At 41.3% G+C, this 27,174-nt stretch overlaps 1 protein-coding gene across 4 annotated transcripts in view; it reads left to right on the top strand.

Moving 5' to 3' along the window:
* Positions 1-27,174, top strand: part of LOC146990690 (rho GTPase-activating protein 6-like) — a 64,101-nt gene that overhangs the window by 7,089 nt on the left and 29,838 nt on the right. For 2 of the 4 annotated variants that reach the window (XM_085797299.1, XM_085797289.1), the window contains exon 1: positions 20,847-21,230. The exons of the other annotated variants lie outside the window; for them this stretch is intronic. In XM_085797299.1, coding sequence (XP_085653425.1) covers positions 21,189-21,230 — 42 coding nt within the window. In that variant the 5' untranslated portion in view covers positions 20,847-21,188. Of the gene's footprint in view, positions 1-20,846; positions 21,231-27,174 lie in introns of those variants that run through there. 4 annotated transcript variants of the gene reach the window in all.

Raw genomic sequence — 27,174 nt, 5'->3', positions numbered from 1 at the left:
ATATTTTTTTTTGCAGATGTTAGGTTCAAATGCAAACAAAACAGAAGCACATTATTGTCTCTAAATGATCTTAGTATTATTTTTTGATATGATGATTATGAATTATAGCACTAATTTAACCTCTCAAGACCATTTGAAGCTTCTGTTTCACTCCCATGTTATGTTTGGATTTATATAGTACTCAATACGAGAGGTTGCAGCGATGAGTCCCACAGTGGAAACATACAGCATATAATAGGTTTAGGTTTACAGTAGGCTATAGCACAGTTTTGGATTTCACCCACTGATAGCTGCCCGTAACACGAGGCTAGTTATACAGCTACAGTATCCAAGTTCTGACAATCAAGACTGTCGGTGTTAATCACCCTCAACATCAAATCCCAGAATGAGGGGGAAATCAATGTTGTCAATTGAACATTGAAGCTGTTCTGTCAACAAGTGGTGGCCCAACACCTTACAAACAGACTAAATTGGCTTTTCTTTAATTTCTCATCAATATGTCTGTATCATTCATCTCTAAAGAGAAAAACATTTAATGCTGACTTTTCACGAATGGCCAATTTCTGATATCCCATTGTGTCTTGAAGTAATCAGACAAACTGACAGCAGAGTGCACTGTATGAAATGAAGTTTAGAGGCAAAGAGGATATGACATCAACATTTGATTCCAATGAGATGTCACTAGTGTCTGAAGGAGACCGCAACACACTGCATGTGTGTGAAAAATATTCTAAGCCATCTCTCATTGGTGTACGGAAACGTAGTACCTTGCAGGGCAAATTTTTGACAAGTTTGCATGATATTCTGTTGAGAAGAACCATATGAAACAGCGGGTTTTGTTTGGCAGTGTTTTGCTTTAGCAATCTCACATCTCCTTTGGGATGTTTTCTCAACAATGAAGGAAAAGAGAGCAGCTTGAAATAGAGACGGCTGAAAAGTAAACATTAATTTCCGCAGCCAAAATCTCTCTGTCTGTTGCCGATTAAACCTCTCCTCCAGTGAGAAGGCTGCAGTGTAGAGTTACTTTTAGTGTGCATGAATATGTTTTCATGTGTGTGGGAGTGAATCTGAAGGCAGTGGGTGGATGATCTAATTGTGCACTTTGGAGTCTTGGAGGCAAAAATGTCCATCCCCTTGTGTATTTGTCTGTGTGTATTACAGTGACCCCTGTGTCCACTAATGTTCCCTCTAATGTGGTTTGTCATGGGCCAGAGGGAAAGCATGGATAAGATCCCCTCACATAAGCCATGGTGTGCTAAGTTTACAACTTCCCATTTATGCATCCTTCTCAATCAGTGTAATTGCTGGTGATACGATACTCACACTGGGTGAAAAGGTTTCACAACATCTCAAAACACACCCACTCTTTATCTAATGTTGGACAAGTAACGTAAATATAGGCACTGAAAAAAATGGTTCAGTTCACAGAGCTATTTAAAAAGTTTGTTGTTGTTTTTTTTAACTTTGGTTCTAAAGTGACTTATTTTGCAAGGATTGGTTAATGCATGTTTTTATTGTGCATAAAAAAACAATAAAGAAGAATGTAACTGAAGCTCTCTGTGGGCTTGTTAACAACTGGTCAGAGCGGGCCCCAGGCATAGCCAAATGAAGTGGGCCCCCATGAGCACTTCTTTTTGTGATATAAAATATTATGCCACTAGTGATTACACAAAAATGTAATGTTGTGTTAACAGGCTAATAAATACTACTGGTTGAATCGGTCCATGCAACCTTCATCATAGCATTACTAGTACAACTAATAAAAGGAGTAATGTCAGTGCTTAGGTGGTGGGGGCCCCAAATCAAAATGTACCCATGGCTCTAAAAAGGTTTGGTTCAGGCCCTGCAGCTGGTGTGATATTAAAGATATTAGTAAAGAGTTTCTCAGGATTATGGATGTATGTTGAGTGTGACTGTGTTTTTACCAGTGTGTGTGTGTGTGTGTGCAACTATCTTTATAAGGAAAATCAAGAGGATGTTACATGTTCATATCCTGTCTCTTTGCTATAATATGAGCCCAAAGGAATAAAATCCAATTTTGTTTTTGATTTTATCAGCCTGTGGGTTTTTATCTGAGCGTTGCTTTGTGAAATTGTTCCCTCTGAGTTCAGGCGAGGACATCTTGCTTACCCTCACAGATGTATGATGACCTTGCACTTGTTTTTTTTGTTGGTTCTACTACATTTTACACAGTGAATTCTTGCATGATTTACCCAGGATGCCAGCTCAGTCACTCTGTCTGTCTCCATCCTGTGTATATTAATTACTTCTACATGCTTCAGAGCGGCTGACCTCAGTGTCGTGCCTCCCTTTGCATGCCTATTTATTACTGAGTAAAACTGTTTCATGCTGTATTTAGTGAGGATTAACTGAATGTTCCTGTTCACACATACAGGATTTAGGCTACTCTGAGAGCTAAGCTTTGAGAATTAATACCTGTCAGTGTGTGGGCTTTTCTGCATGTGTGTGTGTGTGTGTGTATGTATATGTGTGTGATTTTACCTCACTGACCGATCAAGTGTCTCCTGATCAAATATACCTTCAAATGCTTGGGAAGCTATTTTAAATAAGCCATGGTTTTGGAGAAGTTGTGCATTTGGCTTGGTGCAGCCCCCATCCTTTATGTGTGTGTGTGTGTGTGTGTGTGTTGCTCTGTGGGGAGGTTTAAGGAATTATTTATTTGGAATTCCAGGTCAGAGCTTCATGCCGAGGGCCTGGGGCTCCTACTGAAAGAGGGGTGGCTACTGACTGAGTGACCCCCAAACTTCCTCTCCTCCTCCTCTGCTTGGTTTCGTGTTTCTTCACAGACGCTCACTCCTGTCCATCCTTCACATATATTGACTCTTTTTTATAGACACCATGCCTATAATTCTCTTTCTCATTTGAAATGCCAAATCCCTTTCTTTATGCTAAGAGACTACACAACCTCCGAAGAATCAAGAGTCGAGCTAGGATCAAAGCCGGAGAGTTTGTTGGACAGGTCCAGCTTTGCCCGTCCAAAGAGTACACGAAGCATGCAGTCATTTGTTCTCATGAAGGCTGCTTTGAACTGACCTGCCTGAGGAGCTGAGGGCAGCTAAATGAGTGTCATCTTTCAAGCTGCTGTGTAAAACTTCTCTTTTTATGGACCATTGTTTATGTAGTTTCCACATATTTTTCCTCCCTAACCTCATTTTCCGTCCGAGTTAGTTTTGAATGTTCCTGGACCTCAGAGCATAAATCATAGTGTTTCTGATGACCTTCCTCACCTTTAGTCTGGTTCTTTCTTCAGGCCAAAACTACCAAAATCCATTTATGCTAACTGTACAACATATAAACATAGAAGGCAATTAAAAATGCATGTGAATATTTTACATCAAATGAGTTTCCCTCTCTTGCTACCCTCAGGAGAGTGTTCATTATACTGTGTGTCATTTCCATGTAATCCGCTGAGAACCCATTACAAGGTGTTAAAGCCCCAGTTGCCTAATTTTTTGGTTCAGGTTGATTTCAAAACCCACAGATAATCAGTTTACAGTAAAATAAGACAGAGAAAAGCTGATAATCCTCTAATCTGAGAAGCTGTAACCAGCAAGTGTAGTTTAGCGTGATTATTCAAATAATTAACAACATTTTCTTCTTATTGATTTATTGGTAATTAATAACTATTGTTTTGATAAGGAGAGCTGATGCTCAAACAAACCGTGTCGCTCAAACTTTATTTCCCTGCAGCAGTTTTGATTGCAGCTCTAAAAATAATTTTCAGTCAGCAAGGAAGAGGAGGAGGAGGAGGAGGAGGAGGAGGAGGGAGGACAGGACGAGGGACACAGGGAATCACCTTTGAATTGAAGTGTTACTGTCCCCTTTGATACACACATACACACACACACACTGAGCCCACTTCATAGAAAGCCATCTCCTTCCCAGTGTCTTATCTGGGCTCTCTCTTCTGGCAGGAGTCCCCACTATCTGGGCTCCAATTGGCCAACACTTACTGGGTTCAGTTGGAAATGTCTCCTGGGAGCATATCCATAACATCTCTGACATGTAACTTGGCTGTGTAACAGATCACAACATCAACACTAGCTGATGCAGGGGCAGTGAGCTGCACATAGGATCAGAAGTGTAGTGATGGTCTACACATACTAATGAATTCAGCAGGATCTGAACATCTGTTTAGCATAGAATCAGACTGTGACAGACACGTGACAACAGGTCCTGAAGAGCAAAGTGATTTAAACCGGAGGACCCGCTCCCCTCCAACTCCCCAACCAAATCTGTCACAGTAAGGAAGCAAAACACAGCAGGCATTTTAGACACAGCCGGGGCTCTGCGCTATAAATAGAAAAATAGCTCAGCGAAGGAATGGGTTGACACACTCAGGTTCCAGAGGCAGACGCAGAAGCAGGGAGAGGTGTATTGGTTGCACGTGTGAGTGTGTGAGGTTCATGCAGCTCCTGTATATTCCTGCAGTAAGACTGTGATGTGTGTTGGTTTTAAGTCAGAGGAAAACAGGAATGTACACAAACAACTCTGAAGCATGAGTTTATCAGAAAAGTATGAGAATGAGAACGCAGACGGAGCATTAGGATCAGATTGTGATTATGCCATCTAGTGGACATTTGTATTTAAACTATCTCCTTTCTGTCTGTTTCTTTCCCTATGACATCATCACAAGTCTCTTCTCTCCATCTTCCCCCATTTTCCCTGTACTTCTCCTTAATGCTGCACATGCCGTATAAAAATCATATTAAAAGAAGAAAAAAATGCTGCATGCCAAAAATCATGAAACAAGAAACACATTTCTACAAAATAAATAAACAAATAAACAAAAATAAAAAGTCTAAGTACAGTAATAGTAGATTATTTTAATACAACAAAGCAGCCACGTTTATTTAGGCTCTATAACCTTAACTATTGACTTCTGTCGTATTTAACTACTGACATTCTGAGCTGGACTCTTTGAAGTTTCCTTTAAATCATCAGTGGGCTGTTTACTCTGTCAGATCCAACCTTAAAGGGATAGTTCAACATTTTGGCAAATTGGCCCATTGCCATAATCGCTATAGTCATAGCAGTAGGTTCGTTACCTTTAATTGTCGGTGCAAGCTATTTTTAGAATGGCGGAGCAGAGCCGTGAGCTGTTCAGAGCTACGCTATGGAGGCTAAAGGAATTTCTTGGTTTCCCTCAAACTCATCAAATACAAAATCCAAAAACTCCAAAACGCTTTTGTGGACAAGTTGTGACCTGCATAATCACCATACTATGAGGTAATAATGGAACGTTACGAGATGGAGCCGTTTTCAAGGTAAACACAGGGTAAATACAGAGTCTGCTTGCTGAAAAACTGTCCCTGAATGCAACGCGCATCAGCGGTTTTGCATGAATTTACCTCTAAAACAGCTCCGTCTCGTAACGTTCCGTTATTATCTCATAGCGTGGTGATTGTGCAGGTCACAACTTGTCCACAAAAGCGTTTTGGAGTTGTTGGATTGTGTATTTGATGAGTTTGATGAGGGAAACCAAGAAATTCCCTTAGCCTCCATAGCATAGCCCTGAGCAGGCTGCTGTTCCACTCCGCCGTTCTAAAAATAGCTTACACCGACAATTAAAGGTAACGAACCTACTGCTATGACTATAGGGATTATGGCAATGGGCCAATTTGCCAAAATGTTGAACTATCCCTTTAAAGATTGCAGTAGCCAGTTATTGATCAGTATTATTAAACAGTTACCAGTGCCATGTTTGGTCAAGAAGTTGTTGTTTTTTTTAATTGTCTAGTAGGGATTTTCTGTAAATGAGCTGGGGCTTTTTAAAATGCAGTTAAATGCAGCAAATGTAAAGAGCTATTTTAGTCAACAGAGGGCAGCATTGAGCCTTTAATAACCCTTCCAGGAGGTGGCTGGAGTTTGGGAACGTTCAGCAGCATCTGGACTCACACATACACACACACAAACACAAATGATGAATCACAGTAAAAATGTGGGTGGGCTGCGTTGTGGCCAGTCACAGCTGCGCACATCTGTCTCTTCGGCCTCTTCATGTCATAAGTATCTTACAAAAACATAACAATAGCTGATACCAGCTGCAGTCAGGACATATTTCACAGCGCAGGGGCCAAATAAAACTGTTTAAAATGCATTGGACAGGGAGACAAATCCAACGGTCTGAAGCTAGCTCCTGAAATGTGTTAACTTTATATGGCTGTTTTACAGGCTCACAATATGTTAGATCTCAAATATTTACATATACTGTACACCTCACTAGACCCGTTGTGGGCTGCAGAGTGCTTCTACAATTGAATTACATTGATTGTCCCAAACAGTCTTCCCTCTTTACTGTTAAAGACATTCAAACCTTCTGGTAAATGGTCCTGTGTTATTATTACACACTTGCAAAGTATTCTCATAAGGGATCTCCAGTGGAGTGGACTTGTTTGTACTGTCACCAACACCCACATATCCACACACACATAGACACACACACCCACACACTTACTCACTCACAAACATAACAATGTGTGTTTGTACTGCTTTCATAGAGAACAGCGTCACTTCCAAGCAGCAGAGATCATATTCTCTCCTGCAGAGTACCTTCCCAGAATATTCACGTGTGTGTGTGTGTATTTGGGAGTTTGTGAGTGTGTGTGTGTGCATGAGATATTAGTTTTAGAGGTCCAGTAGTCCCCCACAAGATTCAAACTCTAGTGCTGTTGGCCTGGTATTTGGATTTGGAATGGGGGAAATAGGTTGGACTTGGACTTAAGATGATGATTAAACAATGCAATTACGAGGCTAACATCTATTTATATATTTTCTACTAAATAAAAAGCTCTGTTTGCTACTTTATAAGGACAGTTGCTGCTGTAGCTTGCTGTAGCACATGAGAACTTCAGCCTAACGCCAGCTCAGGAAGGGTTTTACCTTTCTAAACACCTGGCTTAAAGTACATCTTTCCTGGAAAAATTCCACTGGTGCAGGAAGTGATGCATTTTACACTTCCAGCAGAAGAAACAGCAGTTTGTTTACAATAAAACAGAAGCAGAGGTGGTTTACCAGAGCAGTAGGAGACAAGCAATGTGTGTCACTTTTATATCCCCAATAAAGACATCATTTTTTCCCTTCATCTGTCTACCCTCCGCCTCTATTCAGTTCATCTCTGCCTATTTTATAATCCTGTTGTCACAGCGCATCATCTCTCAGCCTCATTATTCAGGCACTCAGACAAATAGAAAGCAGATGCTTTGTCTTCTCATGTCATTCTGTCTGTTTCTGCCTCTCACCCTCAGACATTTTAAATAAAGATAAAGAGATAGGAGGTGTTGGGGGCAGATTGATGCAGCAGCCCAGGGGTCAATTAGCATATGGGACACACTTACCCCAGGCTGACGACGGGAGGCCAATCGATTTAAAGGGGGAGGAATCGACTGTCTTTTGCAGGCTGTAGGTGACTATAGAGATGACTGTGCTTAACAAGATTACAGTAACAGTGAGGTGTGTCAGTCTGGTTCCCCGCCGAGAGCTGCAATTTGCCTTAATTTGACCTAATTGGAGGGGGTTTGTTGTTGCCAGGTTGACGGGAGGGAGAGCGTGGGAAACAGAGATGCTGTTGGAACTGTGATAAGAAATGTTGAGATATGAAGAGGGTGAAAGATGGAGAGAATGTTGAGGGAAAGAAAGAAAGAGGTCAGGAGAGTGAGGTGGCAGTGGAGGGATGGAGTTAAAACAAAGAAAAAAACATTCACAAACACACACACACCTGGGTTGGATTAGCTCAGGCTAGCAGGGAGGCTGTGTGTTAATGGAGATTTAATAGGCTCTGAAATGACTTACCGCAGTCATACAGTGTGTGTGTGTGTGTGTGTGTGTGTATGTGCAGATGTGCTTGAATGCAAATCTTTCCATTTTGCTCTCTGTTGAGAGTGGACTGAAAAAGCCAACATGCCGAGACAATCATAACAACACAAAATAGATGTTTAAGTCCGGTTCATTGACTGTGTTTACAGGATTTCACTGGGAATCTTCACAAGAATGAGGGATGCTGGGATGACGTACTGTAGCTGCATTTCTCCACTGTGCTCTCCACAGTCTGATACTGGATTTTTGAGGCTGATACTGTTAGACATGTTAGCTCAGTGTTTCTAAACTATTTCAAAGGGATCTTTTTGTACAGTAACGGTGTGTAACATTGAGCCAACATTATGTTGTTTGGTGATACCAAATGTGGAATAAACAGATTAGGCTTATTTACTACAGCTCTGCTTCTCTGTGTGAAGTTTTTGCAATGGCCTTAGTCCCATCCTGTCATCATTACTGCACTGCATTTAAATATGTCAAGATTTTCTATTTTAAGTGTGGAAAGTCTCTGTTGACAGACCAGATTCTGTGCCAGGCCAATGGGTCACTATGCTATCAAGACATAATGACATTTTTTTGGACATAATTCAAGATTCAAGAGTTGTACTGTATCTGAATGTGTGCTACTTTCCAAATGCCGACTTTCATATAGGGAAGTTAAGTTTTCATGTCTCTGCTTATCAAACTCACATCTCATCAGAGTTACTCCCTGCATGCATTTTTTATATATTTCAACTGCAGCATAAATTAGGAATCAGAAATGTTAAAATTTTGTTTTTGTGAGACAACATATTTAACTTTTTAATGGGTTACTAAGAATTGAGATGGTTCACATTCAGATCAACCCCTAATCATTTCTGTGCATCAGAGGGAAACAGCATCCATTCTGATGCTATTTTGCTTTATAATTTTTCTATGATTTCTAAGTCCAACTCTGCAGACTCTCCTCTTTCTGACTGTGAGGTTCTGTCTGTTGCCACGGCAACACCTCAGTGATGTAAACACGGCACTGACCCTGGCTGTAGGAGTGAGAACAAAGAAAGCATCCCTTTCAAACGTAAGCATTAAGAGATAGTTTATATGTTCAAAGGCTCTGACGCAGTTAGTGCAAGTTCTCGGCAATGGAAAAAAACAGATACAAGGAACATTAACTGAAATAATAAATAGATTTGAAAATAGCAATAAAGTCATGGAAAGGTGAAAAACGTCATCCACTTTAAACATCCGTCACACCTTACCTGACGTTATGGCTGCATTATTTTACATGTAGCAGTGATTGAGAGGGGCACTTAAAGGGTGCATTTATATTCTGGAGTTACTCAGCAGCAACTTCAGCAGTGACTTCTGTGCAAAATATGCAGCGTCTGTGTGTCTCAGCACATATTATCCACATATCTCAAACTTTGTCATTTTTAATGGGACATAAAATCACCTCAACATTATTACTTTCCCTCCTATGGTTGGGGAGTTTCAGCAAATGCAACAAAGATCTCAGCTATCATGACCAATATTGAACTACATAGAGGAAATTAAGAAATTAGGGATGATGTAGTGAGGAATTTCCACACTGTCCAAATGCATATCATGGGTTCACTGGAAGATTGATGAAATGTATTCCAAGCACAGCCGAATCTAAACAGCTCATGTGTAAATATGCTGCAGGATGAAACGGTTACAGAGAATCAGATTCAGATCAATATCAGCTACGGGACTTTGCACAATCTATCAGCAACTAACCCGCATATTAAAGGAATGGAAAAAAAGCATCTGGAGCCTGACACAGCTTCGGTCATTTGTAATTCTATTTAGAAAAAATAGTTTTCACCTACAGGCCTAGTTTGTGAGAGTTGTTCTACTTTGAATATACTCATACTCACACACATATGTGTATATACATATATATACACACACACACACACACATGAAGTAGTGTGTAGCATGATATGAGGTGGTGGGAGTGTGGGCGGGGCCTAGAGGGGAGTCAAGCTTGGATTCCAGCTGCATTCCAGGGAAAGAAAGAGGGATGGGATGGATCTCACAACCCCCACCTCATGTCTTTCTTTCACTCTCTTCTTCTAATTCTACACCTCCGCCTGCAACGCACACAGAGGGACACACACGAACACAGTTTGCCTGGTGAAGCTCAGGTTAAACCACACAATACTGTCTGAGAAATTAAAACCCTCCTCAAACAGAAAACCTTTGTGTGCTTAAGTGTCTCTGTGTGTGTGTATGCTCGCAAAATTCTTAAGTTTATCCTGCTTCTCCAAATTTAGATGTTTCAGTGGTCAAGTCCAAATCAGAAAAAGTAAATGTTTAAACTAACTGTGGACAAGTTCTACTGGAAGAGTTCTGTTAGGACAAATTGTTGAAGCAGCTGAACAATTTACAAGTGGGGCATACCAAAGCATTGCAAGAATAATGTGGAGAAAACCTTGATACTATAAAAGAACAGTGGGATTGTGGATGTTTTTTTTTCTTGGGGGAGGATGGCTGGTAGGTCAACTTGATGGAGGAAGATTTTTGTTACTGTCAACGAATCTCATGAAGAGGACCAGAACCAAAGATGGATTGATCCAATTGTCAAGTATTTTCTGTGAAGCCAAAACCAGACAGATCTTATCCTCTTTAGGTTTGTGCAATGTGCAGCGACAGCCACCTGTAGAGAGTCCACCGCTGCTGTAGAAGCAGAAAAGCAGCTCCCGGTCTATTTTTCATATGGATTCTACCAATTTAATCAACAAATCAGCCAGACTTATAGCCACACAAGGATAAAAGCATTGGTGCCATTTGTGAACAGAGCATTCCTCGAAGGCCGGTGTGTTTATACTGCAGACTAAATATTTAGACCATGAGCTGAGAAGAATTGAGGCTGCTCAGCTTGACTTTGATAAAGGTTTGATATGCTCTGGGCCAGGTGACTGACATACTGTAGAAACTGCACACACAGACTGTGTATACAGCTATTTAAACATACTGCAGTGTACAGTTCTTTACATGCACATACTGAGTACATACATGAGCGCTAGGAAAAAATGAATATTGTAAAAACACCCAGGGAATCCAAATACATGCACACACTCATAAACACAGATGAAGGGGATGTCCAAGCACTGTCACTGTGCTTGTTTTGTATGTGTGTGAGGGTTCAAGTGAGTTCCCAACAACAGACAGAGAATGAGTGAAGATTGTGGATTTTCCTAAATAATGTATTTACATGAACAGTATTCCTTAAAAACTCCTGTTCTCAAATGTTAAAATATATTGTGTTCCCCTCCTGCAAGTGAAAAAGAGCAATTGACACAAGAGATGGGGTGAAGTGGGGTGAAAGCCGGGACAGACTGTACCAAAAAACACAACCACTGAAGACACAGAAGAAAGAGAGATGAGTTAAAATACAAAGAGAGAAAAGAAAAGGTGGGGCAGAGAAAGAGATATGACTCCAGGGAGAAGGAAGAAGAAGAGAGGCGGCAGTTGAGGGAAACATGTCCATCCAACCAAACCCTCAGATCTTGCACTTGTGAATAATTCCTTATTTTTAAAGGCACTTTCTCACAGCTCCATTATTGTAAGTTGAGAGATCTGTGTCCTGCACTTGTCTGGGAAACACCTGACAACTGAAAATTCATGAGACGAGTTGATTTGCATTGAAAACAAGTGAAAGTGTTGCCAGGATGAGCTGATTATCATAAAAAACAAGGGCAATTCAAGCCATGTATGTTACACTCTGCCTCCCGCTTCCATATTTTCCACATTACCGCCTCTGTACATGGTGCTTTTTATGGATTTATTTAAACTGCATTTGCATAAACAAACATGCAATTAGAGCAAAGCGCCGACAACACTCAGTAAACTCATTAACATGCAAGCAGGTGACTGGACACACTCACCCATCACCCTGTGTGTACGTGCAGTCTGTGTCCATAATAGATGAGTGACTGTCTGTGGCAGGAGGCCCCCAATGGGATTAGAGCCGCTCCAACAGAAATACTATATAAAAATAAATGAATAAATCAATGGAGAGGAAATAAAAATAAATGACCTCTTACTATGTTAACAGTAGTGGGAAACAGTTCCACTCCAGTAACCATGCCACCAATTTAAAAAGCAAACTCAGCTCAGCCCAGGCCAAGGTAAACCAGTCCAGAAATACTGAGAGGGGCCATCCGTCATTCAAGATAACATACCCTTGTTTGTTGTATACTCAACTCTCTAGGGGTTCAGATCATGGCTGAATTACTGTAAATGGCTACAGGCTACAGGCAGCACACGGTTAGCTTAGCTTAGCACAAAGCATGGGAATAAGGGGAAACAGCTGGTAACTGTGGAAGGTACACAGCAAAACACCTGAAAGCCAAAGTAAAAAGAAAAGTTTGTTTTACAAAGGGTTAGGTGCCGGACTATTATTCAGCTCTGGCTAGTTGCCAAGCGACCAGTGAGGACTTCCAACAAAGAAATAATAGTCCGTCATACAAACTAAAATCATAGAGGTGATAAAATGTAACCTTATCTGACTTGATATGTACTTTAGTTAACTAAATTATCAAAAAGCAATTGACACGCATGAAGCTAAAGCTTGTGGGGCCCCTGAGGGACATTTAACCCTCATTGCCCAGTTGTTAATCAAGTGTGGGTCAACATTGTTGACTTGGAAAACTCTGAGAGTCTCAGAGTCAAACACTAATCATTAAAAGAGTCTTCAAAATGTCCTGGAATGGTCATTAATATCTCATTCACACACACAAAAGGCACTCAAAGTGTTTGGATAAATGTGCAGAGAGAGATGCTTTTCTACAGCTGAACCAAGCCGAGCCAACACACTCACGTCACATCACTCAGTGGACATTTTATTCTATTATTCAAGCTATTCCAAACCCTTCACTCAGGCGTCTCTGGAGATTTGCTCACGGCAGAGACTCCTCTACGGCTGCTCCTTTAGTTTACTCAAGAGCAGCTCTAGTCTTCCATGTCAGGCAGAACTGTGTCAGCGACAAAAGAGAGGAGACAAAGTGGAGAGGGGTGTGTTGTTGTTGTTTTTCAGAGTCTGGATCACTTGACGTATTATAGCAGCCGTGGAGATGGGGTTTTAAGTGCTGTCACCTCCCATTAAAGAGGACTGTGAATCTGCAGGAATGCCTCAGTGTTTTGTTGGGTTTGCATGAAAGAGAAAATCAGTGTGAGCTACGGCATGTTTCACTGTGTTATGTGGATCAGACACTAAATTAAGTTTGCACTCTTTTTTTTCTTTAAAGCACATTTTGCTGCAGAGTTTATTTTTGTTCTGTTGTTTGATGAGAACATGAGCAGTCTCATGTCTAGACTTAATAACTCAAGTGGGGGGTTATTTTTAATTTTAATTGTTTTAATATATCGAAGAACACTCCTGTGACTTTGTGTCCCGAATGGAAGCTTATGAGAACATTGATTTCACATCACTCTCCCTTTAGACTCTTTTACTGTGGTGCTATGGCAACAAGTAAGGACTATTTGCTTCTTTCCTGCTTCCAGCAAATGCATCACACAGCATTAAAAAAACAGAGACATTTTCATCCCACATTATTTTGTAGTGTTTTCTCAACAGTTTAGATTGAGGTGAAAATAATTCAGAATGGCAGTGGCTTTTATTCGAAACACTAACAGGCAGAATGATGTTTTTTTATAGGATCATTGCTCGGTTTAAAATCAACCATAAGACCACATTGGCGCTTAATATAATCTGTCACGTGCAAACACCTGCATACACACACTATCAGAGAAATACACACTTCCTTGTTATTGTGCTGTCCAGCACAGCTGGCAAGCTGAGACACCATGGCAACTGTTGTGGCAGAAAACACTAAGGAGGCGTGGGAGGTGGAGGACAGTGTGTGTGTGTGTGTGTGTGTGTGTGTGTGTGTGTGTGTGTGCATGTGCACGCATTAATGTTGAGGAGCCAGAGCTGAGAGGACAAGGTATCTGTATGTGAAAAACAGATTTTATTATAGAGGCAACAAGACCGCTCAGTCCCACGTAGGTAACAGACTGCCATGCACGTGAGCTCTATATGAACAATGACATTGCTCATTACGTCTATAGTAATGGTGACACACAAACACACACACAGTAGGATCAAATACCCACAACTAAAGACAAATTATACTATTTTGAATACAATTCTACTGTATATTCTTGACTTCCCTCCAGTTTTACTCTGTCATAGTCTTCATTTGCAGCTTGGACTCTGGTTTTAAATGGAGCATCAGTCAGCTAAAACATTCAAATCACACTTTTCTCAGTTTTTTCAATAAGAGACAGTGGCGTCAGTGTGTCTCTAGGTCTGTCTGTTTATTACAATTTAGGAATTAAATATTTAGCTGCATGAGGGTCAGTGGCCCTATTTGAAAAACACAAGTTGAATGACTAAATCTTTGGAAATTGCTACATTTATTTAGTTTGTTTTGTTTATTATTGCTACGGAGATCCCTGTTGTTTTTATGGCAATTGTCATAGAAATGCAACAATAACAGAAAAAGAGAGACGTCAGCAAAGTACCACACCACCTTTCTGATTATCAAAATCACTCTTATCATTATGTCAAACCTAATGCTACACACACACACACACACACAAACAACGGACCATTTCAGATCAAGCACCAAAACAACAGACACCGTATTGCACGCCTTTTGGGCCCTAATGAAATACCAACCCAGCATCAGCCAGGGATTGACAGAGGGACCAAAGCTGCCAGCCGAGCAGTCAGACAAACAAGCTGACAGAGCAGCAGGCAGAAAGATGGATAGATGGGCAGAGGGGTGGAAGGTCAGATCAGCAGATATTTACATGAGCACAGAGACAGACACAGATAAACATACACACAGATGAGTGGAAAGACTGACTTCACTAACAAAGACCTGATCTCTTTTCTTCCTCGGGTGGAGGTGACGTCACTAAAAGTCGGGTGATGAAAACACACAGGCTTAGTGAGGTATGCGCTGACATGAATAACACCTGCACATGTGCGCACACACACACACACACACACACACACACACACACTGAAAGTCTGAGAAACACATGCTGGTACTGGATTCCATTTATCTTGTGGGCAGACAATGTCAGCACGCAGACCTGTCCACAGTCAGATTATATTGATATTAAGATATGGCTGTCTTTCTGTGGGACTGAAGGTGCATGACCATTTCTACTGGAGACATGCATGGACATATTTACGTTTGCAACTTTAATCTAGAGTGAGTGGTCACCCCATTTTCAGGTGACAGAGTCATCAATGCTGTTATAAAGAGGCATGATGTAACTGTAAAAGGGTCAATGCTCGGAAAATTGACTGAATATATCAATAAATGCTTCATCTGTACTCTAATAAAAGGACTGTTATTGTGAAAGTGCTTCCTCATGTGGTGTATTTGTGGTAACATATTCAAATCCATTTTTGAAAATGTGGTTCGCACTTCCCTTTAGTTCTCTTCACTGGTCAGGCAAACAAATGCCAAACCAACTCCAGGAAACGACCGCCAAAAAAGAAACAAAAGCATTTGTATGAGACAATGATGCTGATGGGATGGCAAGTGGTTCCTCATGTTTGGAGAGCTCAGTGAAACAAAATGGACTATGGGCAGACAACAGTCAAACTACATCAAGAAAGCACGCAGAGCTTGCTAAATAATGATGTGAGATTAGTCATAATGAATATCTGACTAAATGTTCCAAGTACTTTTATTGTCCTTGACGTTCCATGCAAGCTTCATATGTCTTCATTTGGTTCCTTCAATGTGGCAATTTCTACATGCGTTTGTGAATTTGTTGTGTTGAGACATGTCATTCAAGTATGTTGAGTTGAGATTTGTGTGGTGCCTCATTATGCAAAGCCCTATATGGTAGGCTGCTTGAGAACCAATCACACATTCACCTTTGATGCACAGTTATTACGGCTGAGGAACCAAGGAACATATTAGACAAAGCAACGTACAATATTTCTAGCACCAACACAACAGTTTGTCTGGTGCAAATCTGCACGTTTCAGCTTCATATGACGGAGAACTGAGGAACAACCTGCTGGATTCAAGGTTCTTCAACACAGAGATCTTTGTTAGAGACCAAAGAGCAGCATTAGGATAATATAACCAAATATTCCACATTAAGAATACAGCTGGTGGGTGTTTCTATATTGCATTAAAGCTTGAAGTCCTTGAAACTCCTTTAGCCTGCAGCCTAGGTTGCAGCATTTCCACTGTTCTGCCCTGTCAGTTGCTTTCAGCATGGTCTACTGGAGGTGCTATGGAGATGGACGCCACAGAGCCACACTGGGCTAGTCACCAAAATTCTTTACTTACATCCTCACCTGCCCCCTCGCTCCCTTCCTCCCTCCATGTCTATTTGCCCTCAGGACAGACTGTAGAGATTTAGGACAAGTGGGTTGAGCCTGCTGATAGAAGCATCTAGATTGAATCCAGACCCACGCTGTCGTCACATTGTGTGTGTGAGAGAAAGAGTTTGTGTCTGTTTGTTCCTCTCAAGAAAAAAACAACAACATCTTTTCGGGGCCATTGCTGGAGGGAGACCGTGGTCTGAAACCCTTGACAAAATGAAGTTAGTTTGGATCTATGTGATTTCTCTATTTACCTCCCAAGTAAAGCAGTGAACCCACATTGGCACTGTCTCTCCCTCTCCCTCTCTCTCCTCTACACACACACACACACACACACACACACACACACACACACACACACACACACACACACACACACACACACACACACACACACACACACATACACACACATTCCCCAGTTCTGAGGTCATCCCCCAGAGCTGCTTTGTGCTGCTCCTGCTGTAAATTCGTTTATGTGTGCCCAGTTTTTTAGCATCCCACCCCCGACCACCACCACTACCCGTTCCCCTTTCTCTCCTTCTCTCTCTCTGCCACTTGTTCTTTGGTCTGTCTTGTGAAATCAAGGTCAAAGTTTAACGGCTGAAAAAGAGAAGAGATAAAGACCGCAGGCTAGTAAGCAGGCACACTTGGTGGCCATTGCGAACAAGTCTTTTTTGTTCTTTATCTGCTGTATCGTTGTCATAACTTGTTTATCTTTTTCTTTTTTGTGTCATACTTGATCAGCTGTGTTTGATTTAACAACAGACAGAGACTAGCATCTGTTTTTTTTTTAAAACATGACCTGAAGAAGATTGTGGAAACAAGACTAAAGGCTTTTTAGTGAAATATTTGTATATTCCTAGGCTGTGTGGTGTCTGCAGGGCTAAACACTCAGTTACTATAGGACCACTACTAAAAGTTGACCAACAAGGAATAAGCTAACACTGCAATAGCTCTTTATTTTTAACCTGTCCCTTCATCGAAGCATTACTGTAATCAATTAGGTTATCCATCTATGAACAGGAGACATTTCATGCATTAAAATGCCAATTCATTTTTTCAGCAGCTATATTGAGACATGTAACAGATTACATATTAGATTACATAATCAGAATAACCTCTCAAACTGTCATTGTGATTTATTATGTGATTCTTGACCATTTGCCCACAGTTTTCATCCAGCATCCTCAAAGAGTGAGTTAGTGATTGTGATGCAACATGCATGAAAATACTTGGATCTCAAGTCTCGCAACTTCCATTTTGCAAGTGTTTATGAAACAGATCGAAGACCTTACGAGATTCTTCTCTGTCATTTACTGGACCGTCTTAAAGCGCTTTAACAGAATACTTTCCACTCCATGCAGTGATTTCACAACTCAGGCATTCAGCCTTTAGATGGACAGCACTGCACCTCCTGCTGAATGATGTAAACATTAACATTTTGCAGCTCACATTTAACTTACAAAAGTGACCTCATATATTCCCTGTAAAATATTAGAAATCTTAAGGTGTGCATTTTTAGGGGGTGACATAAGTAGCCTGAGCCCATAGGATATATATTTTGATGTTATTGTTTTTTTTTTAAAACTGGTGTATCAGAGGCCAATTAGAAAAATAATCATAATGCAGATTTAAATCACCATAAATACTCCTCCTTGTCACTTCTCTCGCTCAAACTCCAAGCTGTTTCTTCTCTAAATCGACCCTTAATAGCCAGGATTTGATATATCAACACAAAGAGGCCGTGCCAAATTCAACAGTGGAAAATCCTGAGCATGCTTTGAAATTGATATATGATCATGGACGGCCTCATTTCAGCGTCGTTTTAACAATTTCAAGATGATATGAGAAGTGATGGCCAGATGAAGGGGAAACGAAGTCAGGCCTCACTTTGCAGGGACCACCTCAACAACAGCTTCATCATGTTCTAACATGCAGTAGTGGGTGAACAACTGTACTATCCATATGTTATGGTCTGCTGTTTTCCTCTCTCCTTCTCTTCTCCAGCCTTTCCTCCCTCTCCTACAGGCTCTGTGGATTGTGTATTGTGTATGTGAGTGTGTTCGTGTGCGATGGTCACAGTGGGACCGTTTAAACACCATTTTAGGAGACAATGGGCTCCTCCTACAGGACCATAAAACACAGCTCCACTCAACTTCACTCAGTGTTTTTAGGGGAAAACAATGCTTACATCAGTCCTGTACTGTACGCCTTTCTCCTCCCCTCACTCTCCACATCATCCCCAATAATGAGACCGTTTTTTTTTTTCGGTATTCCTGTCTTGTCACATGAACGTCTAGTTACCAAAAAGCTGTGGCAATTGTTCCCATGCAAATCAAACAAGTTCATGCACAGCAACAGAAATGGTATTTGACAAAACAAACCTCCACTAACTAGCCTTTTCTGGTGCTTTCCATGTCTACAACAAAATCTCAGGCAGCAAGAAAAGTGTGAAAAAACATAACAGCTTCTCAGCTGTCATGTCAACAGCTCTGTCTCCATGACAACCAAGCAAACTCCATCCACTGATGAGGACCTTGTCACAAGGTTGTTGGCACAAGAGAAAAGCCAGAAAAGGACATTAAATTATGGTCATTTTGGGATGATATTGTAACTGGATTAAAGTGCTATTTTTTGTTGAAAGTACTTAAAATCTTTTCTTGTAGTCCAGTGTTTTACTCAGTGTCACCAAAAAGTCACAGGACTTTGCAGAAACTGTGAACTCTGCAGATGTATTTGGCAGAGGTTCTTATTAGTCATTCATCAGGGGTAATTTCCATCCCAAATGACTTGCATGCAGCTGATTACATAACCAAAAAATGTGACCAAAACTTAGGATAAATGTTTGTATGTTCCTCAGTTTTACTTTGACTTAAAAAATGACTCACTGTTGCAGCGTTTGCACATTTCTCCTTTAGTCATGGTTCATGCTTCCTCATTCCAAACTCATGTAAGTCTGGAGATTTAAATGCAGATAAGTCCTCCTCTCACTCACGTCCTCACTCACTCATCCACTCATACGTATATAAAATAAGAGAAAAGAATGTGGTTAGTTTGTGTCTTTCTCAATAAACCCACTCCTGCAGAGCAAAGCAAATGTTTTTCATTAACTCTGACTGCGTGTGTGTGTACGCGTTAGTGTGTGTGTGTGTGCATGAGGCCAGCTCATATTCTTCGGCCACTGTGTCCTTGATAAAACTGAGTTGTGCTCCATTTGTTTTGCATACTTCTGTTTTTATGTGGTTAGACGCAAACAGAGTCTTTTGACACAGATTGCTCAACACTGGTTCCACATCAAGTATTTCACAAACCAACCCCCCCCACCCACCCACCCACCCTCCACCCCTGTAGCCCCTGTACAGATTCTTCCAGTAGTGGACTGGCCTTTCATGGTTGTTCTTAAGAGCACATTTGAACGGGCTCATAAATTAAAATTGATACTCCTGATTTTTCAAATGGTGTAATCAATCACAGTCTTGGTTCTGCAGTTTGTAAATTCTCTCTGTGATTTATCCACTGCAGTAATTAGGCTTAGATCCAACTATTAGCAGCCACTGCTCACATGTCCAGAGTTTCAACTGTCCAGGGGCTAAGATAAATAGATTTGTTTTTGTCCTTTTTTTATTTTTTATTTTTTTAATATATTTCCAGTAAAGATGGCAGGAATAACTCAAAATCCCCATAATTCATGTGGCAACGTCAGATTGTAGCTCATTTTTGTCTTGATATATTTAAGAGCCACATGAATCATGAAAGGAAAAATTATTTAGACGGTGAAGTTGTGACTGGCAGAGTAACATTATGATTATGCTACCTGGACACAGTTACACTACTGCACTGTAAACTATCCAACAACTAAAACCTCCCTATATGGTCTTTCCTCAGCCAAATCTTATCAACTGTGGAGCTCCATTTGTGGGTCACTGACATGAAAACATTTGAGCAGCCCTGCTGTTGATAATCAAATGCTTCTTCTACTGCCAATCCTCCTCCTACAGTGCCCCGCCTCTCCTTCTTTGCCTCCGTTTTCTCAGCGTCAATCACCCACAGAAACCTAGAGGGAGACCGGACATAGATGACGCTGCCTTCAAAATAAAAGCATGCTTTCCAAATAGAAAACCGTGTTAAAGAAAGTTATTTACTGACTTAATAAGACTCAGTTATACAGTTTGTCTTTGTATTAAGTCGAAATAGTAAATTTGGGGCTGAATAGAACAAATAGGACAGATCTCTTAGTTCTGAAATAGGCAGGTAGCTCATTTCAAGGTTAATTCTATAGGGAAGTAACATTATTATGATTCACATGACTAGGTGTGTAGAAATATATAAAGTGACTTCAATTATTATTATTTTTATTTGAACTGAAGAAACAGCTATATTTATTTACTACATCACATCAGGGTCAGTATTGTCCAGGAGTAGTTTTTATTGAACATCATTTTCCAACTGCTAAACATGTATACGCCTCAATGTGCATTTCCCCCCGAAAGGGCAGTTTTCATGGTTCTTTCTGATATTTGTAAAAATGCAGACCTTATCCTACTGGTTATATTTTGAAAACCCACACCGGAAGTGAGATGTGGCGCAGTCGCTAGTTTGACCTAAGTCTTTCAGCCTGCCCTCACTTGGTTCAGCATCTGTCTTCGCCAGAGTCCGCGGGGCGCGCAGTATGGATCCGTTACGCATTACGCACTATGGTGTCCTTTCTGGCACTGATGCTTCTCTGACACGCGCTTCTGACCGGCGCACAGACATCAGCTCTTAAACGGAGGCTCCTACAGTTTAGATATAACAAAGGTCTGTGTTTGTCTTTTATGCAGAGGCAGGAGAAGACACAAGTCACTCGTGGAGACTTTTTGACGATCTGTCCCGACGCGCAAACTCTTTCCCTCGGACTTATTTTTCTTTTCTAACGGGATATCATTTACAGCAGCTGCGCTTTTTGGGGGGTTTTACTATATGTGGATACTTATTCGGGACCATGGGAGACTCCGTGTTCCTCGACAGGCAAAATTCATATCTTGTAAGTACTTAGTTTATTGGCCATAAATTAATTATAATGACTCGACATGCACTGATAAGAGCTGAGATGTTACATGTTCCGCGTTTGAGACTGTGCACGCGCATGCACGTGCAGTGAGTGCTTGCTTGAAGAACAAAGCGGAAAAGATGTTTATTTCCTGCATGACTCTGACTTTAAAGCACATTTGCATATACAATATAAGCGTATAATGCCTCTATGTCTCTGAGGATAATATGCATTAAGAAAAAGAAGACTATTATTTTAGTGAAGTTGTTTTTAGTAAACCTTTCACCATCAGGCAGTTAGAACCTCATTGTCCCTCTGATCTTACATGATTTTGAAAAATAATTAATAAATGTGACTGAAACAACAATTCGAAACTGAGCACCTCAAAGGAGCCTCAATATGCAAAAACTTCCTGTGATGGAACATTTTAAGTGACTCGTGGTGTATAGAGCACATACACATGCTGGCACACAAGACCACACATGTTTCCTGGTTTGAAGAATAGACGTCAGCTCTGAAAGCAGCTCAGTAGAGACACAGAGAGTTACCGCAGACTGCAGCTCTGGTGTTGTGTTTGACACTCTACACCTCAAAGCCAGGTGGCCAGATGAGGGCAAAACACACAGATATGGGTCAAGGCCATGAGGACTGCCTAGGGCTCTGATGAGAACTACGCTCTCAGAATGAGGCCCTCAGCATTCTGGTAGCTCATATTTGATTATCTGGCAAAGATTAGCTGTCAAAGTCTGGAGCAAGCAACAGGTTGCTTGCAGAACAGGTTCATTCAAATGTGGGAATGGAGTTGGTTAGTAGGTTGACAGGCTTAAATATGCACAGATGCTCATATTTTATCATTCACCCTCTCTCCTGTGTCCCCTCCTTCTCTTTCCATCTCTCCCCCTTCTTCTCCTCTCGTGCGGTGAGGAATCCTTTGCTCACTGCTCCAGCGGTCTGTCTCCTCTTTATGAGCAATGTTTCTGTGGCTGGAAGCCCTCATAAACCTACAAGCATTGATTGGAAAACAATACAATTTTTTGGGGGATGGACTGGCAGCACGCTGTGGTCTGGATTAGTGCTTTGTGGCAGGACTGTGTGGTGTGAAAGCCGTGGCCACATGGCCCACAGCGGTGGGTCTAAAATTCAGCCAATACAGGCTGATGAGACTTGAGTGCACTGACCAAATCATACTTGCATGTCATCTTTGTAGAGCAATGAAATCTGATATATCTGGACTCTCACTTGTGTATTCAAATTCTGGCCTCCTTTTGTGAACTCCGTCAATACATGGCGGAAATTTCTACTGAAGTTGTATTGTGAATAAAAATGAGACAAATAGCTCTAGATTTACATGATTTTCACCTGTGGTCATGAGCTGAAAGAATGAGAGCAGAGATTCAGGCTTCCAATATGAGTTTCCTTTTCTGGTTGTCTAGTCTCAGCCTCAGGGTGAAGAGCTCAGACAGACAGACGAAGTAGAGCTAGAGGAGGTAATGTCCTCTAATTGGCTGTGGCTCCTACTGAATGCCACCCCATGGAGGTATTCCAGTTAGGGCTAGTAGAGAGAAGTCCTCAAGCTAGACCCATAATCCACAGGAGTGATTATATATTCTTTTTGGTTTGGGAATAGAGGAAATGGCTATGTAAATGGGAATCAGGGCCGCTTTGCTTATCCTGTATCCAATTAGGACTTAACTGCAATAAGTTGCAGAAAATTGACAGTACAATTTATAATCTTTATTTGTTCTGTAACAAAAGATGTGTCAGATACACCAAAGAACAATTAATCAATTACCCAGTTTGATGTTTATTATTTTTTTTGTCATCAGACTAACTGATCAATTGACTAATGATCTCAGTGCAATATGAGTTATCTCAGTCAGTGCAGTGGTTAACCACCCCTCTGCAGGGCAGTTAGACAGCTCAGAGTGCCTGTGTGGGAACCTGAACTGCTCTCAATCAAAAAACCACTAGACTACAAGTTCTTCCAGGAAAATATGCATCTGAGACAAGTTGTATAAATTTAAGCCAATATGTCAAAAGGCTGCAGCTCAAAAAGCAGGTGGAGATGTCCTGTTAGAAGAATGCCAGTACTGGCCACTGAGGGAACTCCAAACAGACACATGAAGGAAAACTGTTTGATTTGATATCTGATGAAACATCATGCCTTTTCTTTGTTTTGAATACAGCGGCATGGCTCTTTGATTTATCTGATTGTGACTTGTCCAGCCTGTGCACGGGGACTCACTACGAGTACATGTTTTATGAATATGTCTGCTATAGTGTTGATTCAAGCAATAAATATCTAGCAAAGTGATCTAACAAAGTAAGTCTGGAGTGTTGAGCTACAACTGTGCCAAGCTGTAAAAATGAATATAGTTTGCATAGGAAATGTGTCTAGCACAGTAACCTGCTTCACACAGGCTTTATAAGGTCAGACATTCATTCAGACAGCATCAATTGATAGTAAACATTACATCTTTACACAGGAAACCTTAAACTACCACTATATTGCAAAGTGAAGCAGGTAAACAAATGGGTTATGTCCTGTGCATTTTTTCATGGGCAGCCTGCTCATGGCTGTCTCATAAATCCCCAACGCTCCGTTGAACTTGGTACAAGAATGCAGCTAAAATATGACAAAGAGGCAGTTCCAAATAAGACTGCATTTGTGTTAATGGGGGATTATGCCCCTTCAAGCCGCCCTTCGGCAGCCGATGATAAACAATTGTAGGCTGTCATCATTCCTGCCAGGGCAGATAAATATTTCAGATTCTAGGTTACCAGACAGGGATGGAGGAAGAGTTGGAAAGAGAGCCAGAAAGTGAACGAGATAGACGTGTAACAGCACCTCGCGGTTGCCAGTGCGCAAACGAGGCAGCTGCGCATTTCTTCCACTTGCAGTGACGTGTGATGTATTCTGCTAAGGCGTCAAGGCATTGTGCTAATGGAATACCGTCAGAGATAATATATAATGGTTTGGATTGATTGCTCCGCTCTCGTCTTGGAATGAATTTGTTTTCCAGGATTGCAGATTAAAGGTTTACATGGTATTACGAGGGTTAGAAGAATAAAACCTTTTTAGTCCACACAGGGAAGATTCATCACCTGCAAAGGCAATGACAACGCCAAAGGGAACAAATCACTCCTAATGCAATGGTTAGCAGCAATAATACCAAGCTGAGCTGGCTTCACATTCATGTTTGTTGGCTTTTAAAGTCAGTGAGAGACTTTTTTTTCCAGCAAATCCACCAGACACCACTGCTAACTTACTATCCTGGCCAGACAGCATCTGCAGATACAGAGAGAGAGATTGGTGTAAAAGAGTAAGAGTCTACAGCCATGCCAGCTGCTCTATGATGTAATAATGAGCACTAATCACAAAGTAAAACTGATTAAAAGACCATTAGCTTTGCAGGTTTTAGGTCATGAACCAAAGGAATGAATCAATCTTGTCTGTATCATTTGAACAACTCTACTGTTTGTTCAGCACAATGGGTTGATTTAGCTTCAGCAGATGAGACATCCACTACTTTAAATTGACTAAACAAATTATGAATGATTTCATTCGATGCAAATCATGTGCACCACATTGGGAAAATTGCCAGTTGACCCAATCGGGTTTGATTATTTAAGCAGTTATCCAGGGTTTGTCTTGTAACATTGAATATTCAATGTTTCATGAAGATACTCTTCAAATACTGCACAACAATGGTTTCCACTATCTGATTAGTGCTCCTGACTGAAGTTGGGTCATAGACCATGTGCAGCGTGAAGGATTATGCCGTCTGGGTGTCACATAATGACAACAGAGGAATGAAAGAAGAAGGAAGTTTTAAGAATAGGGGTTGGATGTGAGTGAGCTAATCCTGGAGAGGAGCCAACCAGCCCAGAGGCTTTTGCCACTGCTCAAATAATGATTATCTTTGTCCTGAAACCTTATATTGTAAATGTTGGCCAACTGTTTGAACCAGTATGCTTCAAAGCAGACTGAGAGTCAGAGTGGATGAGCTGTAAGCGACTAGAAAGTAAAGATGTTCAATAGATTTTTTTAATCAGCCTAAACTACACTGGATTGAGAGAGGTGCATTGCAGCTGGTTGACTGAGTGACAAGTGACACTAAAAGAAAGTATTGATGAAATGATTGATTACCCTCCACTATCATATCTTTTATTTCTTTGTGCTGTTTGACTCCATCTCTCATCATTGACCAAATAGAAAATGCTCTGTCTTCCTCAAGCCATGCAGACCCTTGTCCTCCTGAGAGCTGCTGCCCGTTTAGACAAGCACCACATTCCCTCCCTTTGTCTCCTCTTTACCGTCTCTCTTGACATTTGACTTCGCTGTGCTCAGTTATTTTCAGAAACTTTCAGTTCCTCCTTTTTCACCCTCCTTCTCCTCGTCTCTCTCTACCTCCAGAGCCATGATAGGACCATTTTATAACATGCTGTCCTCTCCTTACCTGCTGATGTGTGACCTTGTTCTATTACAGAAGGAGTGTTTGTTTTACTCCCCTGCCACTCCCAGTACAAACAGCTCTGGCAGGACAAGCCACAAAGCCTCCAGTCTTGTGGAAAATTCAAATGAACTCTTACAGAATGAAAGAATGAATGCATCTTTATTGATTTTAAGTGTTATTCAATAGACGCCCATCCTTGAATTGCAAACGACTGTCCTGAACAGCATGTGTGTTAGTGTGCGTGGGCAGACAGCATCACCACATTTTTATTTACACTGATGAAAAGTTTTCCTAAGCACACGCTAACCAAGCACCAAGAGAGAACTTAGCAGGAATGGATGTTTTGTTCGCAGGTGTGCAGTTGGTAGGAATGCACACAGATATTGAAAAATACAGTTTTGGTTTCAATACAAAAGCCTGTCAGTCCAATTATGGGTGAAAATATTTGATATTTTTTACAAAGTCTGACTTTCAGGTCAGCCGTCTTTGTAACTCCCTCACATGAATGGAAGGCTTGTTGACCACTTGTCATGTAAGATCATGTGTTGATTGACACTCAAGACACGTTCCTCTGCATCCATTATCCTGACACTTAAAATGATTCTTCTTGCTCTGAGGTCATAAGTGTAAGACCATTCCAGCGTGGCAGGAAAAAGGAAACCACACAGTGGAAGGCTGCCTCTTCACGTTCCACAGCCGTCACCTCTGGCTTGTCATGACAACACTGTCCGTCCCTCGTTTTTCTTTCGAGACCCTGTCAGGGAAAGGCGCTTTTATTATCAACAGCGAAAGAGAAGTCCGCCCTCCTCAAGACTTGTCTTTTTATGGAAATGGACGAAGGCTTGAGGGGAAAACAAAAGCAGAGGAAACACAGAGGAGAAAGTTCTGGCAAGATCTGATCCACTGTTTGCTGTGGGAGATGTGCTTCCAGAGGCAGGAGTCTTTCTCTGGGCCTGAGCAAAATATGCGCTCTAGATGTTTCAAAGAAGTTTGATTTACAGCTGAAGCTCGTGCCCTGGTTTCTTCATGACTTCATCCGGAGGAGTTTCTGTCTTTGTGAGGAAAAGTTACGGGAGTTTCAGCAGGTTCAAGAAAAGGTTACACATGTTTCCTGGCTGTTTGTGTAACAGCTATGAGGGCGCAATGTCAATCACCGCATTGCTGTGTAAAGTGCAGAAGGATTACATCACGGTTTGGCTGTTTTAAACAACCATAACAACATGTTCTCCTTGAGTTGCCTGCACTGGAAAACAGGCTAACGAACTGGCACTAAGACAGAACTAATCAAAGCGACCATCCCGGGTTTTAAGAGCTCGGAATCGCGCACTGGGGTTTGCACTCTACCCGCACTGCCACACATGGACGCACACATGCACATGAGTCATACACACAAAGCAGAACTCAACGCTAAATTAGAAGAACAGACTGTGCTGTCCACTGGAGAAATCCCTGCTTAGATTTTCAACACCTCAGACAGCTGC

Source organism: Trachurus japonicus, chromosome 2 (assembly GCF_045865225.1).
Source record: "Trachurus japonicus isolate A0001 chromosome 2, Traja_1.0".
NCBI lineage: Eukaryota > Metazoa > Chordata > Actinopteri > Carangiformes > Carangidae > Trachurus > Trachurus japonicus.
Note: the sequence above shows the minus strand (reverse complement) of the source record. Positions and strands in the feature narration are given on the sequence as shown.